General features: G+C 38.9%; 1 protein-coding gene across 4 annotated transcripts in view; it reads right to left on the bottom strand.

Annotated features, from left to right (window-relative positions):
• GRIK1 (glutamate ionotropic receptor kainate type subunit 1) overlaps positions 1–16,670 on the bottom strand; it is a 230,244-nt gene that overhangs the window by 28,017 nt on the left and 185,557 nt on the right. For 3 of the 4 annotated variants that reach the window (XM_084617633.1, XM_084617632.1, XM_084617634.1), the window contains exons 9-13: positions 15,334–15,447; positions 13,938–14,141; positions 12,882–13,105; positions 7,962–8,080; positions 2,353–2,570 (exon numbers count right to left, since the gene is read on the bottom strand). In XM_084617633.1, coding sequence (XP_084473759.1) covers positions 2,353–2,570; positions 7,962–8,080; positions 12,882–13,105; positions 13,938–14,141; positions 15,334–15,447 — 879 coding nt within the window. The remainder of the gene's footprint in view (positions 1–2,352; positions 2,571–7,961; positions 8,081–12,881; positions 13,106–13,937; positions 14,142–15,333; positions 15,448–16,670) is intronic. The other variant, XR_014709971.1, reaches the window with a different exon arrangement.

The following is a 16,670-nucleotide window of genomic DNA, read 5'->3' as shown; positions in this document are numbered from 1 at the left end:
CATTTTCTCTGTCTGTACTTCTGTTTCCCTTCCCACCCATTGTCTCTCTGGTCTGTTTAGGCTGTAAGCTCTTCAGGGCAGGGTCTGGCTCCTTGCTTTGTTTTTATACTGACCTAGCACAATGAAGCAGTGATCTCTTTAGCTCTTCTAAGAGGTACTGTATATAATTTATTAGTTGTATTGCATGTGTAGCAGTGATATAAATGTGAAATTGCATTTGTCCATGCACCTTTCACCACATTACCTTTACTCTTCCAACTAATTCAGGTCCATTCTCGCAGAAATTATTTCTAGCATTCATCTATTTGCATGTGTGTGTCTGTATATAATTGCAGACACACACAAGCATGGGTGCATTTTGTAGAACATTGATACCTAATTACCTGATTTGAAACCTCATTTAGATGTCTAAATGCTAAAAATAATTATATTAAAAAAATTGATCCATCTTTATTTGTGCCTGCAAAATTACACCCTCTTATTTGTGTCTAAAAAGCCAGTGCAAAACTGGAAGCTGCTTTGGGAAACTTGTTCTGATTTCACAATGCTTAGAGTATGCCTGTGATTTCCTCTGCTATAGAGCAGGAGCTACAATTGTGGAGTCCCTCTTTGCGCAGATTCATCTTTTAAGGCCCTGCATTGTGGTGACCTTTCTTGGCCAGAGAGAGGAAATTGGGCTAAGGAATTTTACTGGGGTCTTAAGTAGTAGCAAAAACTACTAACCAGCCTAATAGGTGTTCCTTATTAAAATAAGTGATACTGTAGTTACTTTGTGTTCTCGAGTTGTTTCCCAGCATATGTTAATAGAGATTTCAACTTGTCATTTCAAAAACTGATTAAATAATTAGGCTTTGAAAAAAGCATAGTTTATTCTCTTATTCAATAACACAGTCACCTCTCCACTCTAGATGGAAGTAAGCGGGGGCAACAAGAGAGGAATTTACCCTTAACTGCTAAAAGCAGGGTGGCCATGTAAGATGTAGCAAACTACTGCAGAATCTTTTTTGAAAATTACTAGTTTGGAGACATGATCCAAATATTTGAACTGCAATCCATTAACTTTCCTTTATTTGTATATAAGAATCTATCTTCATCTGAAGATAGTCTTGTGGTTAAGGTACTGTGCTGGGATTTGAGACATCTGGGTTAAATTCCCAGGTCTGCCACAGACCTTTTTAAAATAGTCACTTAAGATGTCAAACTGACAACAGCAGAAACTGAAATTGTTCATTCACAGAACATCTAGGACACAGGTAGCAGAAGGTATTTTTTCCACATGTTGCTTCACCACTGTGACTCATTCTCTTTGGAAGGACTTCTTCCTAAAGGCTAGTTAAAAGATGCTCAGATGCCATACTGAGGAGTAGGATATTAATACTTACCTAGGTACATTCAATCCTTGGATTTCCTGCTGGGTGTGCCAACAAAGCTGCTAACTGCCGTGGGATGTTTTTTGTACATTTTCCATATTTATAATTTGCTGGTATATGCATTGACATTTTAGGAGATCCACTCATTTTATATGTAATTAATGTTGATCATCAAAAGGAATTTAGTTATCTGCAGAAGCAATTGCACTAGAAAATGCTCTCTATTATTATTTATTAAACTTTAAATCTATATTCTTTTTATATCTTTTAAAAGCAAATGAACTATTATTTTGATTGACAGTTGTATTTTGCTAATGGCTACTTGATCTTGAAAAGCTATCTTAGCGAATTACTTGTTATAAACTTTGGGCCTAACAGTCCCCTTTTGAAGACTGAAGAATAGCTAGTGGTAGTGGGCCCTGATGGGACAAAACTGCAGATGTCCTCCTCGCAGAGTTTTCACTAAATTCTTTTGGCTAGGGCATGGGTTTGCCTTTCTCAAAAAGAGGAGGCAGTTGGGCCCCAGACTGTATAGATCTTGGGGGATTCACTAGAGGCATGGGGCTATTCCAGCAGAGACTTTGTGCCTATACATTGTTCCAGAGTCCTTTTTCCCTTCTTGTATTGGACCTGTTCTAGCGGGGACTTTCCAGATTGTAGCTGCCCCGGAGCCCTCCATTCTTAGGGAGCAGTGGGTGCCACGGTACTGAGGACCTTTCACTAAAGGTAGTACAGTGTCACACTGTAATCTATTTATGGCGGTTTCCTGCTGGTTGGCAGAAGGAAACATGCATATAACACAACCTTCCCCATCACTGAGGTGTAGATTCCTGGAGGACGTTCTGTGGATTAGGGATTTGTTATAACTGCTAAATTTTCCTGAACTAATGTTTTCAGAAATTCTCATTCTGTTCCACGTTTCAGAATCTATTAGTGAAAGGTTACAATTCTTACAGTGCAAACCCACTTGGCACCATCTTACCTTGAAGAAGGTCATTGTTGATCCGTCTCTAACAGCCCCATATTCTATCTTGGTTTGCTTTGCCAAATCATCTGCTGAATCGATGGGGGATTCCATTCTCTCAACTGTCAGGAAGGCAGCCAAATTGGCAGTGTAGGATGAGATTATGATTAAGGTGAAAAACCACCATATTCCTCCAACTATTCTGGTAGAAAGAGCTTTGGGCATCAGCTCTGATCCTGTTATAATATCATCAAAACAATCATATTAAAACATGTTGAAAGAAGTCTTTCTCTGGCAGTAGATTATTTTTAGGAGCATAATACATTTATGAACCACAGAATAATAAAAAAATCTACACAGTAATCTCGCATATGTACAGCTAACATTTATAATAACATACTTTGAAGGGGATGTATGCCATGATACCTAACACACACATGATTATCCATGGGTCTGAACACCAATTTGTCTTTGAGATAATGTCATCTTGGAGTTAACCTTTTAGACTCCTAGCCTATACTAATAATTTATCTGTATCTTAACTGCTTGTTACAAGTATTGTAATGAGGCTTTAAGCCTTAAGAACAACAATACAGTAGAACCTCAGAGTTTCTAACATCTCGGGAATGGAGGTTACTTGTAACTCCGAAATGTTTGTAACTCTGAACAAAACGTTATTGTTGGTCTTTCAAAAGTTTACAACTGAGCATTGACTTAATACAGCTTTGAAACTTCACTTTGCAGAAGAAAAATACTGCCTTCCCTTTATTTTGTTAGTAGTTTACATTTAACACAGTACTGTACTGTATTTAATTTCTTTGCTGCTGCCTGATTGCATACTTCTGGTTCCAAATGAGATGTGTGGTTGACCAGTCACTTTGTAACTCTGGTGTTCGTAACTCTGAGGTTCTACTGTATCCCATTCCCATTATTTCCTATTTAGAGGAAATGCTTAAAAAGATGGCTTTACCCTGTGTCTATTATCTACACATCCAGGTATGTACGGTCCTGCAGCCCTCACTCAGACAAACAGTATCACTGCAGTCAATAGTGTTCCAGTAAAGTCACTGGGACTTACTCACGTGAATAAGGGCTGCAGGGGTCAAGACCTAAAATATGTCTTTTTATAAGCCTATACTTTGTTTTAAAGTTAAAGCAATTATACAGTCCCTTCTGGATCTCTACATGATGGTGCAATGTTATGAATAATAAATTAATCCCAGTTTAAAGGACAGAATGATGACTGAAATGGCATTAGCACATCCGACTGCACATCTCACATCATGAGACTAGGAAAATAAATGGATAATTTGTATGTTTCATTTTACTTTTTAAGGTCATGTAATTGGCGCAGGAGGGTTGAATTTGATCCCAGCTGTGAAGCAAAGTACAGTAACTCCTTGCTTAACTTTGTCGTTATGTTCCTGAAAAATGCGACTTTAAGCAAAATGATGTTAAGCGAATCCAATTTCCCCATAAGAATTAATGTAAATAGGGGGGTTAGGTACCAGGGAAATTTTTTCACTAGACAAAAATCTATATATTTTTTAAATACACACACAGTATAAGTTTTAAACAAACAATTTAATACTGTACACATCAATGATGATTGTGAAGTTTAGTTGAGGTGGTGAAGTTAGAGGGTGGAGGAGGTGGGATATTTCCCAGGGAATGCCTTACTGCTAAATGAACTAGCATTCGGCTGAGCCCTCCAGGGTTAACACATTGTTGTTAATGTAGCCTCCCTCTACAAGGCAGCACGAATGGAGGGGAGGGGAGGGGAGACAGCATGGCAGACAGATGCGCATTGCCCCTTTAAGTATGCTGACACCATTCTAAGCACATTGCCTTTAAAAAGATCAGGAAGTTGAGATAGCAGCTGCGGCCAGCACGCTCCCTCCATCCTGAGCCCTATCCTGTCCCCACCCTGCTTTATATGGAGAAGGGGTAAGTGGAGGGCAGGAGTAGGGGGACACCCTGACATGAGCATCCCTCTGTCTTTCCCCCCCCCCCCCCGCCCTCGGTCTCCTGCATAGCAAGTAGGAGGCTCCCAGGAGCAGCTCCAAGGCAGAGGGCAGGAGCCGCACATGGCAGTGGGGAGAGGGACAGCTGAACTGCCGGCAATTAATAGCTTGCTGGGCTGCTGCTGCACATGGAACTTAGGGGAGCTGATAAGGGAGCTGCCGGTGCACCCTGGTTCCAAGCCCCCACCCGCTAGCTGCAACGACCTTCTCTTCCTACAAGCTGTGGACAAAGCAGGTAACAGCCAAACAACGTTATAAGGGAGCATTGTACAACTTTAAACAAGCATGTTCCCTAATTGATCAGCAACGTTAACTGGGATGACTTTAAGTGAGGAGTTACTGTACTCCTAAACATTACAAGCCGAATTCTGCCCTGACTGACACAGTAAGCAACCTCACTGACTTCAGTGGATTGCCTGGGGTTTAAGGCCCAGATTCAGACATGCACTTGATTGTGTGCTTATAGTCAACTGACTTCAGTTTCACTTCAACAAAACACTTATGCACTATGCTTAACTCTGAATAAGGATGGACTTAAGCAAATGCTTAAGTGCTGGCTGAACTGGGGGTCTGCGTGTGTACAGAATTTGATTTAACTAATATTCATTGTTATTAGAGAAAGGTCCCTGTTGTTGAAGTGTTATGTCTTCTGAGCTACTTAATGATTTATGTGGGAACTTAAAATACATTCTGTGAAATGTCTGAAGGTTGAAATGTCTTGGAAGATTTTAACGTAAAAACTCTCTACAATTTGAGCAAAAACTGAAAGGGTAATAATCTTCCAAACCACAGGCAAACAGATTTAATTTAGCTTTTTATAAATATATGTACATCTCTTAAAGGTCAGAGCTAAGCATAGCCCAGGTCTCTGAGTACATTTATGTAGCTACCAAATTATGAGAGGTAACAGCAAAGCAGACTTCCTGCTGTATATAGCCTTTGTGTTGTCCTGATTTTAAACTAGGCCAACAGTCTAAAAGTAGAGGTTTCTATTTAATTTAGGGAATCTTAATGTGTCATTTCAAGAGCTGCGAATTCATCCAGATTTATGTTTAATTGTGCTTTTCTTGGTGCTTTATCAGGCTAGATTTTTTTAAATGTAGTGAAACATGGTTATTTACTCCTAAGGATGTATTTTTAAACTGTAGTTGACCTAGCAAATGTAAGAGCAGGCTGCTACGTATACTGATTCAGATCTTCATGGAGATGTCATTTCTAAAAGCCTAGTTAGTATAGGAATATAAAAGATGCAGTTAGACACTGTTACAATGCTTAGTTTTAGTGTATAGCAATAGTAATAGCCAACTAAACTTCAGAGACCTTCGCTTGCCGTAAAAGCTGGTAGTGCAGCCTTATCATTAGAGGTCCATGATAATAGATGGAAGTGGAGAAACTCTTGGTTACTGTAGCTTTTTGGCAAAATAATAATACTCCAGTGGTTTTCTCTAGTGGCAAATTAGTTGTATAAATGAAACAGAAAATCTTTAATCTAATTAAACTAATACATTTTAACCTGCCACTGAGTATTACAAGATCAGTCCCCTGGCTTATAAGATGCTGAGCACCCTCCACTCTCACAAAAGTCAATAGGAGTTGAGTGGGGTTCAGCATATTGCAGGATCAGGCCTGTGATTTCTTTCAGTATTCACCATCTCTTGGAACCTGAGTCAACAAAGTGCGTAAGTACATGGTTTAGTTTCACTGATGTAATCTTGTGAGACTTAAGCTCTACCTTTAGAGGTAAGACTGTGCTTACACACTTCGTTGAATTCGGGCCTTAGCAGGTCACTTGAGCTTTTAAAAGTAATAGTTTCCCATACATTTTTTTAAAAATTAATTTGCTGACTATAATTAGAAGTATGCCATGTTTGGATACCTTCAAAGACTAGAGGAAATATCTGGGTTGAGAACTTCAAGGGAATGGGGAAACAACATCTAAGTAAAATGTTACTAGCAAGATTCAGGGTCAGAGACAATACTTGCTGAAGTCTCTCTAGTGCTTTTTTAATGGCAGACATGACAGCCAATCCTGATCCAGACTTTGCTCACGCTCTGTAGAAAAGAGAAAGTCTGATCATCACATTTTAAAATTTAAACAAACAAGTGGCTTCCAATAAAGCACAACAAGCAGCTTCTGTTAACAAGAAAGAGCATAACAATAGATGCAGAGGTTAACAACCATTCATCTCTTGTTCAAACTCTACATGTTACTGATGGTGCACTTACAGTCACACGTACCACAAGTTTGTACATGGAAACATTTGCTTTGCCTTACAAACGTTTTTGTAAAGCTTCTTGAAAGACAAGCAGAGTCTGGTTGGGGCTGACTGTCATGTACCCAAGGTAGTGGTAACTAGCAGACACTGCATCCCACAGTTTGCTGTGGATGATGGTAAACTCCAAAAAGGCAGGACATTAAAAACACAAAACCTTGGGGCACTCTCACACACAAGGCAGTCACAATTATATACACACACCTGCCTGATACTGTAAAACCTTAGTCTGTACTTCAGATACATTGGAAAAAAACAAAAGCACCTTATCTCCAATCTTTTTCAAAATAATTGTGGTGAGGAGGTGTCCTATGAATATACCAATAAAACTATATGCATGTATTATCCTAGTTACAGTGTGAAATTTCTTCACTACCCTAAGAAAAATTCCTTCAGTATTATTATTAGTTTACTAAATCCAAATTGGTATTAATGCCTATGAAAATAAATTATACCTGAATGAATGTAGGTGTTCCTTTCTTAAATATTTGGGAATTTATTACCAGTGTATTGCTGTGACCTCCTCTATGTGTTGCTCTTTTTTTCCCCCAAAAAATGTTTTCAGAGATGTTGAATGGACCCCCATATTGATACAATACAGCCCTTTAATGGGAAGCCTCAGTATACACATGCCATAAGCATAAGTGTTTTGTACATGTATCTGCTTGACTTCCCATATCAAGTGCACTTCGCTGCCCTTCATTGTCAAGCGAGTATCTGTGTGCAGTTTCCAAAATTCAGCAGCACCTGGGACTTGACTTGGTTAAATTCTAAGGCTGGCTGCATTTACAATAGGATGGGACTCAAACCTGCAGAAAAGCCAATAAAAATAGGTTTTCTTTTGGTTTTAAATAAGTTTGACAATTGCCAGCAAAACTTAATCTTTCGAAGAAATACCTTTTGACTGGCTGTTATAGTATGTGTTCCAGAATCGCGATGGCTATTATTGTCTCTATTGGGATGAAGCCTACATGAATAGAGATTTTTTCCGTGTAGGGATTTTAGATTTATCATCGATAAAAATACCTTTGTAGTCATCTGACTATTATTTTGTTTTGTCCACAGAAGCTCCCATATGAGTCAGCCAACTTTATACTTTATTGTATGTTTTTCCTTCTAATTTCTGCAGTTACCTTATTTTGTATTTAAGCAGGTGTTGGTTTCATTTCCCTTCCCCCTCTATCCCCGCTTCACTGTGTAATCTGCTTTTTTCATTTCTGAGATCAGGTTTTATAATATATGTGGTAGCTACAGATGGTGGAGTTTACCAGCACAGAAGCCCTTGAGCAGACTGTGGGATGTGTGCAATAATGATGTGTGACCCGTGTACCTTGCTGCATGAGAGCTCCAACTCCAAACCAGAAACTATTTAGTAAAGTAAAATTGTTTTCCACCACATCTGAGTCAGGGTTGCACGGGTGGGGGTTATACCACTCATAGGGTGTAAACCTGTGGTAGTTAACAGAAACAGTCTGTAAACATCAGATAAAATACACACTTAGCCAGCAAACCTGCTAAAGAATACAGAAAATGAAAAGATTAATGAAGAAAATAACCCAAACTAAAGGATATACATGTGTCCTGCTACCGTATGCAAGCTGCAGAGCAGCACTGCAGTGCAGGGAGGAGCTTTCAGAGCTCTAGTTTTAGCATAAGCCCTACTTCATTAATCCTAATGCTCTTTGACTGTAATCCTCAAATATAAGAGTACTGTTTCTTTCAAAGTTCCCAGTCATTCCCCTAGCCATGCGATTGATGACCTGCAGAGAGGGGGATGCACTGATTCCATGTAGCTGCTCCCCGGTGAAGCATGAAAGAATAAGGGCGATCTAAAAACAGTGCCTTTGGAGTACTCTCTATAGAAAGAACTGGCATTGGGCATGACAAAAAAAACCCCCAAAACTATATTACATGACCTGTTGGTGTTAAGATATTAATTTTTGTGTCCCTCTCTTCAATAGTGAGGTTACAGCACTTTAATAATAAGTTAAATTATTATTTAATTTATACAACTACTTTGTGAGAGTAGTTTCAGTCCTTAAAAACCATAAGGGTATATATTCAGTATCATGTATAGAGAATTACGCATCCAGTTTCCCCTTAATGAGTGGAAGAATAGTGCTTAATTCCCAGTGAACCTTGCTGAAAATGCAAAATCTATACCCCCTTATGGTCTGCAAAACAGTTGGCAAAGTTACTTTAAAGATTGTTCCTCCCCATGGTACCCTGCCTGTTGCTTCTCAGCTCTGCAGGGCATATTAGGTGCATTCCTGCTGAAGTTTATGAATATAGCTTTAATTGACAATGTCATGCTAATACATTTTAATTACTGTTTCAGCAATATAACTAAGCTTTGAATTTATGCACTCTTGCAACCAGAGCACTACACTAAGCTGAAGTAATGAACACTGATAGTAAGGAACGTACTAATTGAAACAGTAGGTAGCTTAAGATGCCATTAACTAAACAATATCATCACCACTAGTACAATAGTTGTTAAACATAATTGCAAGAGGCAATATAAAGATTAAAGACAAAACATTTCTACATACGCCATTTAAAAAAACAAAAACAAAAAACCCCAAGCCATTACATTCCAGCAAGTTTTTCACTGTGCTAATAGAGTGAAAGCCACCTTTCTACAATCAATGAAATTGTTCTTAACTAGATTTGTGCACAAAGGGTGAAACTCATCCCTGTGCACCAGCTAACTTGCACATAAGCCATCAAAGTGCAAAGGCCTTCTGTTGGGCATTCACACACACTGAATTACAGTGTTGACATGTTAGTGTAAAGAGTGTAAAACGGTAATTGTGCCTGATCTTTTGCTGGGAGTCTTGCACTGCAAATTGAGCAGGGCTGGGCTCTTGCATTCTTTTAAGTAATAAACCTGTTCTGTGGCTTAGACAAAAGTGTATCAACAACAGAAGGAATAAAATGGCAACTGCTAGAAAATAGCAATAAAATTCAGTCACCAGAACTGCTTCTGCCAGACCAGAAAGCTTTATTTTATTATATGACCTTTTGATTATTCAAGGAGCAAAAGTACCTACAGTACATATTTAAAAAAAATTTTTTTTTGCTAGTATATCAGTGACTCATTCTCTTTTAGAATTAAATATCAGATTTACTTGTTATGCACCTTATTCTGTGCAAAGTACCATATGAAATGTCAATGCAATGAACAGAGGAGGGGCAGGTCAATTATTCTATTCCAGGACTTGGCTAACCTAGGAAATTTCTGTTAATATTTCCATTGTTGTTTCTACTGATTCATTTCCACCAGTTGGAGCAGTAGTGTAGACACAATGTTGGAGGTTGCTGGCAGTTAAGCAGTACCTCACGCAGGGTTTCTCTGAGCAAAGTTTGAGGACGCTGTGTCTATATCACTGATGGATGCCTATGTTAGCTCTTCCGCCATTGATGAAACAAAGGTGGCAACAGATAGAAATTTTAGCAGAATATTATTAGTGTAATCACAGCTAATGTGGAGAAGAAAAAATATTTTTATTCTTGGCACACAACAGAACGAAGTTAATCTGTCGCTCTTGGGCAGATTTAATATTAGCCCTGAATGAGATGACAATTTGTGCACAGTTAGAATTATTATTCATGGTACAGTGAGCTACTGCAAGAGCTTGTGGGAAATCATGACTAATTGTACGCAGTCTTGTGGCTGATATTAGATTAGCCGTCAGTGATGGATGAACTCTTTCTGTACCCAGGACCTACACTAATGAGTGGTCCCATGATCTTCTATGCACACTCTAAGCAGTTTAAAACACCACAACAATAAACCCCACAAATTGCCCCCCCTTCTGTCACTGTAGTCTGCCTTGGGCACGGGTGCTGAAACCAGCAAGCAGACAAAGTTTCACGTATATGAAAAAGTGCACAGTGCGTCCACTTGAAAAGAAAGCTGTTCTGTGGCCGTAAAGAAATACACAACCACATCAAAAACTGACCTCTGTGGGGACTGCTCTTGTAAATAAGGGAGATCGCCAATTTAAAGAAATCATAATTCAGGATGGGGGGAACTCATGACAAGAACTACGTAACTCATCTCAGAGCTGTATAGGAAATTAGATACTGTGAATACACACCATCAGAATGAATAACATGGGGCTATTATAATGATGCTATTTCATTACATTTGGTCTTTCATTGTGGTCTCTGGAATCAAAAGATACAATTTTAATTGTTTCAAGAGTTTTACATTTACAAGAGTTTTGTAATAAATGTTTACATTGTATCTTTACTCTGAGATGAGGAATATTTAGAATTTCAACAATACAGCTTTATATATTATCCCATCGCTATTATATAAATGTTAGACCATGAAGAGTTACATGATTTGAAATGTGTTTTCTTGGAGTATCTACTCTAAATGCTCTTTTTCTTTCATTAGTGTGAATTATGTCATATTTTATATTCATACATAATAGAACTGGGGTAAAAGCTTTACAAGGTGTTAGCAGAAAAACAAATTGTTGGTAATGGAAAAACCAATAACCCAGACAAATATTTGTATGTATATTCCTAGGGAGGAGGAGGGAGGATTGGAAAATGTTCGAAAATAGTGATGAAAATTATAATTCCAAATAGTGGAAGAAGTAAAAATAAATATGACTTTTTAGAGTGTCTTAGTATTGTGGCAGAGCTCCAACCTTGTCCCTATGGGTCCCGTGCTTCCAGGCAGTTTATGCTTGCTTCAGAGGCTCACTGCAACCCTCCACATAGCCCTTCTCTCTCTCTCTCTCTAGGGCCAGGGATACAGTCTACTGAGCCCTTTTCATCATAAGCCAGCAATGGAGGTTGGTGAGAGAATTCCCACAGTCTCTGTTGCTCCTACGGCCTCATGCCAAAACAGTTTAGCCTCCAGTCCTGACAGGGGCCTGTTTTTCCCTCCCAGGAGCTGTTTCTGTAATGGTGGGTTGGGGGGAACCCGGGCCCACCCTCTACTCCAGGTTCTGGCCCAGGGACCCTAATGGATAGCAGCTGTTGGCAGCCAACCTTTCACTGCCAGAGTTGCTACTGGTCAGTCAGGGAACAGAAAACCATTAATCCAGTGGCCACTATATCTGCCTTCTGCTATTCTGCTGTATCTAACTGGCCTGGGTCTATCACAGTATGGATATCAAATGCCAACAGAAAAAAAAATTAATGTTTCAAATATGGCATCCAAGGGATGTTGAATTAATATTTTATATATAAAATATTGAAATTCCTAAGGAAGCGATACCTTGGAAAGTCTCATATGCAATGTAGATGCCTGATCCCACAAACCTTTATTCAAATGACTAACCCTTATTCATACTAGTAGTAGCATTGACGTTAATGTGTTTACTTATATATGAACTATTCATGTAAGAAAGGTATTGGAACATCAGACTCCAGAATTGCTAAGAAAGGAGTATTGCTAAACTCTGTCCATCAGATTTTCATATTTTTCTTTTTTAGTTTTTAAACACAATTTGTTGAACTTTTCATCAGTCAATTCCCCCTCCCCCCCATCCTAGTTTCTAAACTTCTTGTATTCTATTAGTAGTTCGCTCTTCTGTGGGTTAGGAGTTCATTGTTCGCAGAGGCCTTGATTCATGACAGCATCTGCTTAATTTTAAGCCCAGTTTAAGTCCTACTGAAGTTAAACACATGCTCCACTGGGTCATAAGTGCCTTCCTGAATATGGCTCTCACTTGGGATGTGAGAGTACACTGTGCTTTGCACCTCCTGTGACAATTCACTTTAGAGAGAGGTATGGGAGCATCTTGCAGAGCCAAGCCCTTGGGTTTTCTGTTATGCTATCCTAAATTTTCAGAGTGAATTGATCTGAGCTGACTTCTACCCTTCAGCAACAAAGATTTTCAGATTCTCTCTTGGCTTTTAACTGTATGAACTGTTAGCTGAAAAGTGCAGCGCTTATAAAGGAGTAACTATATGCTGAAAAGCAGTTGTATGTAATATTTTCATTTCTATTAAGTAACTTACGACAAATTTTATCAATTTTATTTTTTCTCCCTTCAACTTGTAAGTAAAGAACAATCCCACCACACTATGAATATTTATTTTCATATAAAAATAATGCAAGGTAACCCCTCTGGGATGCAATGTTTTTGGTACTGGATAAAATTCCTAGAATATCATTAAATTGTTATTAGTGGAGTGAGTATATGTTGTGTGACTAGTGCAACACACATATGATAAGAGGTAAGTAAAGAGGTTGTGTCTCTCACACAGTCTTTAAACTTACCTTGCAATTACAAAGAGTACACAACTGACTCCAAGGCAGGCTAAGAGGACATACATCCAAATATCAGGAGAAAGAGGGTTGAGAAAGGAGAAAACACCAGGATTTGTGCCATTGGGTTTCCGGTACAAAATACTGATCCCCAGCGTCATGAAGGGTTTTGAGAAGTCAATAACTTTCTCCCTTACGTAGGTGATAGTGAGAGGAGCAACCGCCAGATCGGCTTTCTGGGAACACAAATTGGAAAATATTCTCATTTTCTTTGCATTCAACAAGCATATTTTTATTCCTTCCATCTTTTCCCATGGGTATTAAACAAGCTAAAACAAACATGTCTAGTTTTGCCTAGGAGCTGAACTGTAACTGAGTGTAAAATAAAAATTCTTGGTTTCCTTATTAAAGGTCATTGTGGGCAGAAAAACTACTTCAGAAGAGCTATAGTAATTTGAGTATGACCGAAACAGTTTACATCAAGAAAGTGTGGCAAAACAGTGCATTATTAGGACATTACTGGAAGCAGAAGGGACATGTCTGAAATATCATTCGTGGGAAGAGAGCACCCCAAGAAAGTCAAACTTTCCCTTGTCTTTGCAGACACTGAGATCCTTTGATGCAACAATACGGGTACCTTTCCAATGGATAGGGTAGGGCAGGGCATGATTCGGGAATCCTGCATGGGGGCTCAGCACCGCTCATCAACTGCAGAGCCGTGAAGAGAGGAAGCTCTCTGCCTACTGTTGTGCAGGGGAGATTGGGTCTACTGCTATGGAGATGTAACTATCATTGCAGCAGAGTAGGGGCCCGGGTGCTGGGGGAACTACAGTAGTCTCAGGGATATCATAATAGCCATGGATCAGGTCTACAGCATGGGGGAATATATTTCTTCCCTCCTAGAACACCCCAGAACTGCAGACCCTAATTACTTGTCTTTGTTCAAGGGCTTTTCTGCTCTGTGAAAATGGCTAGTGCTCCTGCTAATGTAAAACACTTCATTTGACTTGGCTTCTGATAAACTGTATTAGGTTAAAGTAGAATAAAGACAGAACAATTCAATCTTACATGATCTATGAGCTCTTTGACCATCCCATTCCACTCTCCTTTGTCATTCTGGGCTCCATATTTACCATCAGAAACTAGTTTGACCTCATAGATGAAGCCTAAAATATTTGACAGTTCCTTCAACAAATCCAGGCAATATCCTTCAAATCTGTCATTTCCATACAAGGGCTTATCAGACTTTTTGTACATAACATAGGGATCTTCCTATAGAACAAACATACCAAACATGTAACAATAGAAATGAGGTACATTTCAGACAATCTCAGTTTATACATTACACAAATAGTTGGATGATTTACTACAGTTGTACAGGTGCAACTAATTTACCATGTCCATTAAAAGTTATCTTAGATATGTTAGTAAATTTCCCAAATCAATTAGCTATAAATGTACTGGGTCTGAGTTTCATGGGCTCTGAGGGCCTGTTACTCCCATTGGCTTTAATTAGAGTTGGTGCTCAGCCCCTCCAAAATCAGGCCCAAGATCTATATAATGTGCCATGTTAAGGGATGGGTAAGGATACCGCAGTAGTACAATAAATACTACATAAAGAATCATAAAAGAAACCTAAAAATTGACTTTCTAAATAAAACAAACCTTAAAAAGTATGAAATCATATAATGAAATCATATCATTGACTGGACAATATATTCATGGGAGAGAATAAAAAATAGCATAGACAGAGTGGTTTTGTGCACATAGTATTTCCTTTTCGGCTCTAGGCAAGGCAGGCTTCTGTAGTTTTAACCTAAAGTGCAGGGCTCCTGGCAGTGGAAAGTCAGCAGGGAGGAAGTTGTGGCACAAGGAATCTGCAACTTCCCCTTTTCCAGGGAACCTAGAACCAGCCAGCACAGCCCAAGTAGCAGCAGCACTGGCCAGGAAGACAGGGATCGGGGTGACTGGAGGGTACACAATTCAGCACATCCTCCCCACCGTAACTTCCATTCGACACTGGTGAGGATGTACCAGTATCTGTCTCTCCCCTCTGTACCATAAGCTGCTCTTCTCGTCCAACCTTGTTTGTAGTAAGAAGTCAGAACACGTACACGCTGACTATAAAAGTTAGGATTTGGGTGTGTGAAATTTTCTTGGTGGAAAGAAATACAGATTGTTTCTTCAAACTACAGAGATAAGCTAAACATAATTTGGAAATGTGATTACTCTGGTGTATAGATGGATAGTAGGCAGTTTGATTGTGTCTATCTGCAAATAGTATGCTGGGCTAGAAACATGGGGTGGTTTGTCAAATCATACGTTGGTACAGGGAACCACAAAAGATGAAGTGCAGCTTAGGCTGAAAAGGAAGGCTTCATATAAATATGTAAAACAATGGAAGCAATGTATGATCTATTCTACACCATGGATAATAATATTAACACTATGCAGCAGGACTTACCAAAATGGTAGTGACTATGAGTGTTCGGTTAGCCAGCGAATCGGTGATATTGGTAGATCTGTCTTTATTGCTGTCAGTCATATTAAGGCCACTGTTTGAGTTCCAAACCCCAATCTGCACAGAACAAAGTAGAGAAATGGCTGCTAAGCCTCAGGGATCACATTCAGTGAAATTATGTATAATTTTCCATAAATGTGCATTATAGTTCACAGTCCAAAAAAAGAACATTGATACTATACATCACTGTGATAGACTAAAACACCAGCAGTATGAAATGTTTCAGGAACAAACCGGTTGTAATTCTAAATAAGGGAACAACATCAAATGGTTGATTGTCATATTTAAATCATTAGGAACACTCTGCTCTTTCAAAAGCAGGTTGAAATGAATTAACCATAAGAGTATAAGGTATGTCAATATAGCTGTGCATTTGTCAATTTACTACAAAAGTGGAACGTGTTGACTTTTTTAGGAGGAAACAATGTCAAATGTCTATTTTCCTGAAATTGTTTCTTTTTGTAAATGGTAAAGTTGAAACATATGGCAAGACCTTTCCTTTCCAAGACAACAGATTAAAAGCTTGGATACATATGCTGAAACAGATTGATGGATGCACTGGCCTTTTACTTCTGCTCTGAACCTGCTGAAGGCACAGATGATTATTCCAGTCACTTCTTGACTACTGATATGACAGAACCATCAAGGTGATGCCATTTCACCTCTGATCAGTGTTTGTCAGTAAAGGCTAAAGGAGAATGTAGGTTTAGATTCCTTTCCAATCCCCACAATAAATAACTCCAGCATTTAGGGCTTGATCCAGAGCCCAATATAGGCAAGAGGGAGGCTTTCACTGATGTCAATGGATTTGGATCAGTATCTTTACAGTGGTGCAAATTACAAAAGTAAAGTTAATTTATTCAGATAAATATCAACTCTACATATATTCAAATTTAAATCTTAAGATTTTATTTCCAAATCCTTCTGGTATTAATATCTTTTAAAATGAAGTGGTATAGATTTGGAAATTGGGCAATAATAATTGACCCCCACACAAGTTTGCATGCGCAAGTTTTCCTCCTGAAAAAATATTGTGCCTCCAAATAGGCGTAATTAAAAATGCTACTTGCCTACTTTGCATAAGGCCCCAGTTCAGCAAAGTATCTAAGCACATGTCTAACTAAACACATGAGTAGTTCCATTCATTTCAATGGAGTTATACATGTGCCTAAAGTTAGACATGTGCTCAAGTACCTCACTGAGTAGGGGCCTAAATGCCAAGCAGTTCAAAACCTGTAGCCCAGTGGTTAGGGTACCCCCTAGGATGTAGGAGCACCCCC

This window comes from Lepidochelys olivacea (genome assembly GCF_965140295.1).
Source record: "Lepidochelys olivacea isolate rLepOli2 genome assembly, chromosome: 1".
NCBI lineage: Eukaryota > Metazoa > Chordata > Testudines > Cheloniidae > Lepidochelys > Lepidochelys olivacea.
Note: the sequence above shows the minus strand (reverse complement) of the source record. Positions and strands in the feature narration are given on the sequence as shown.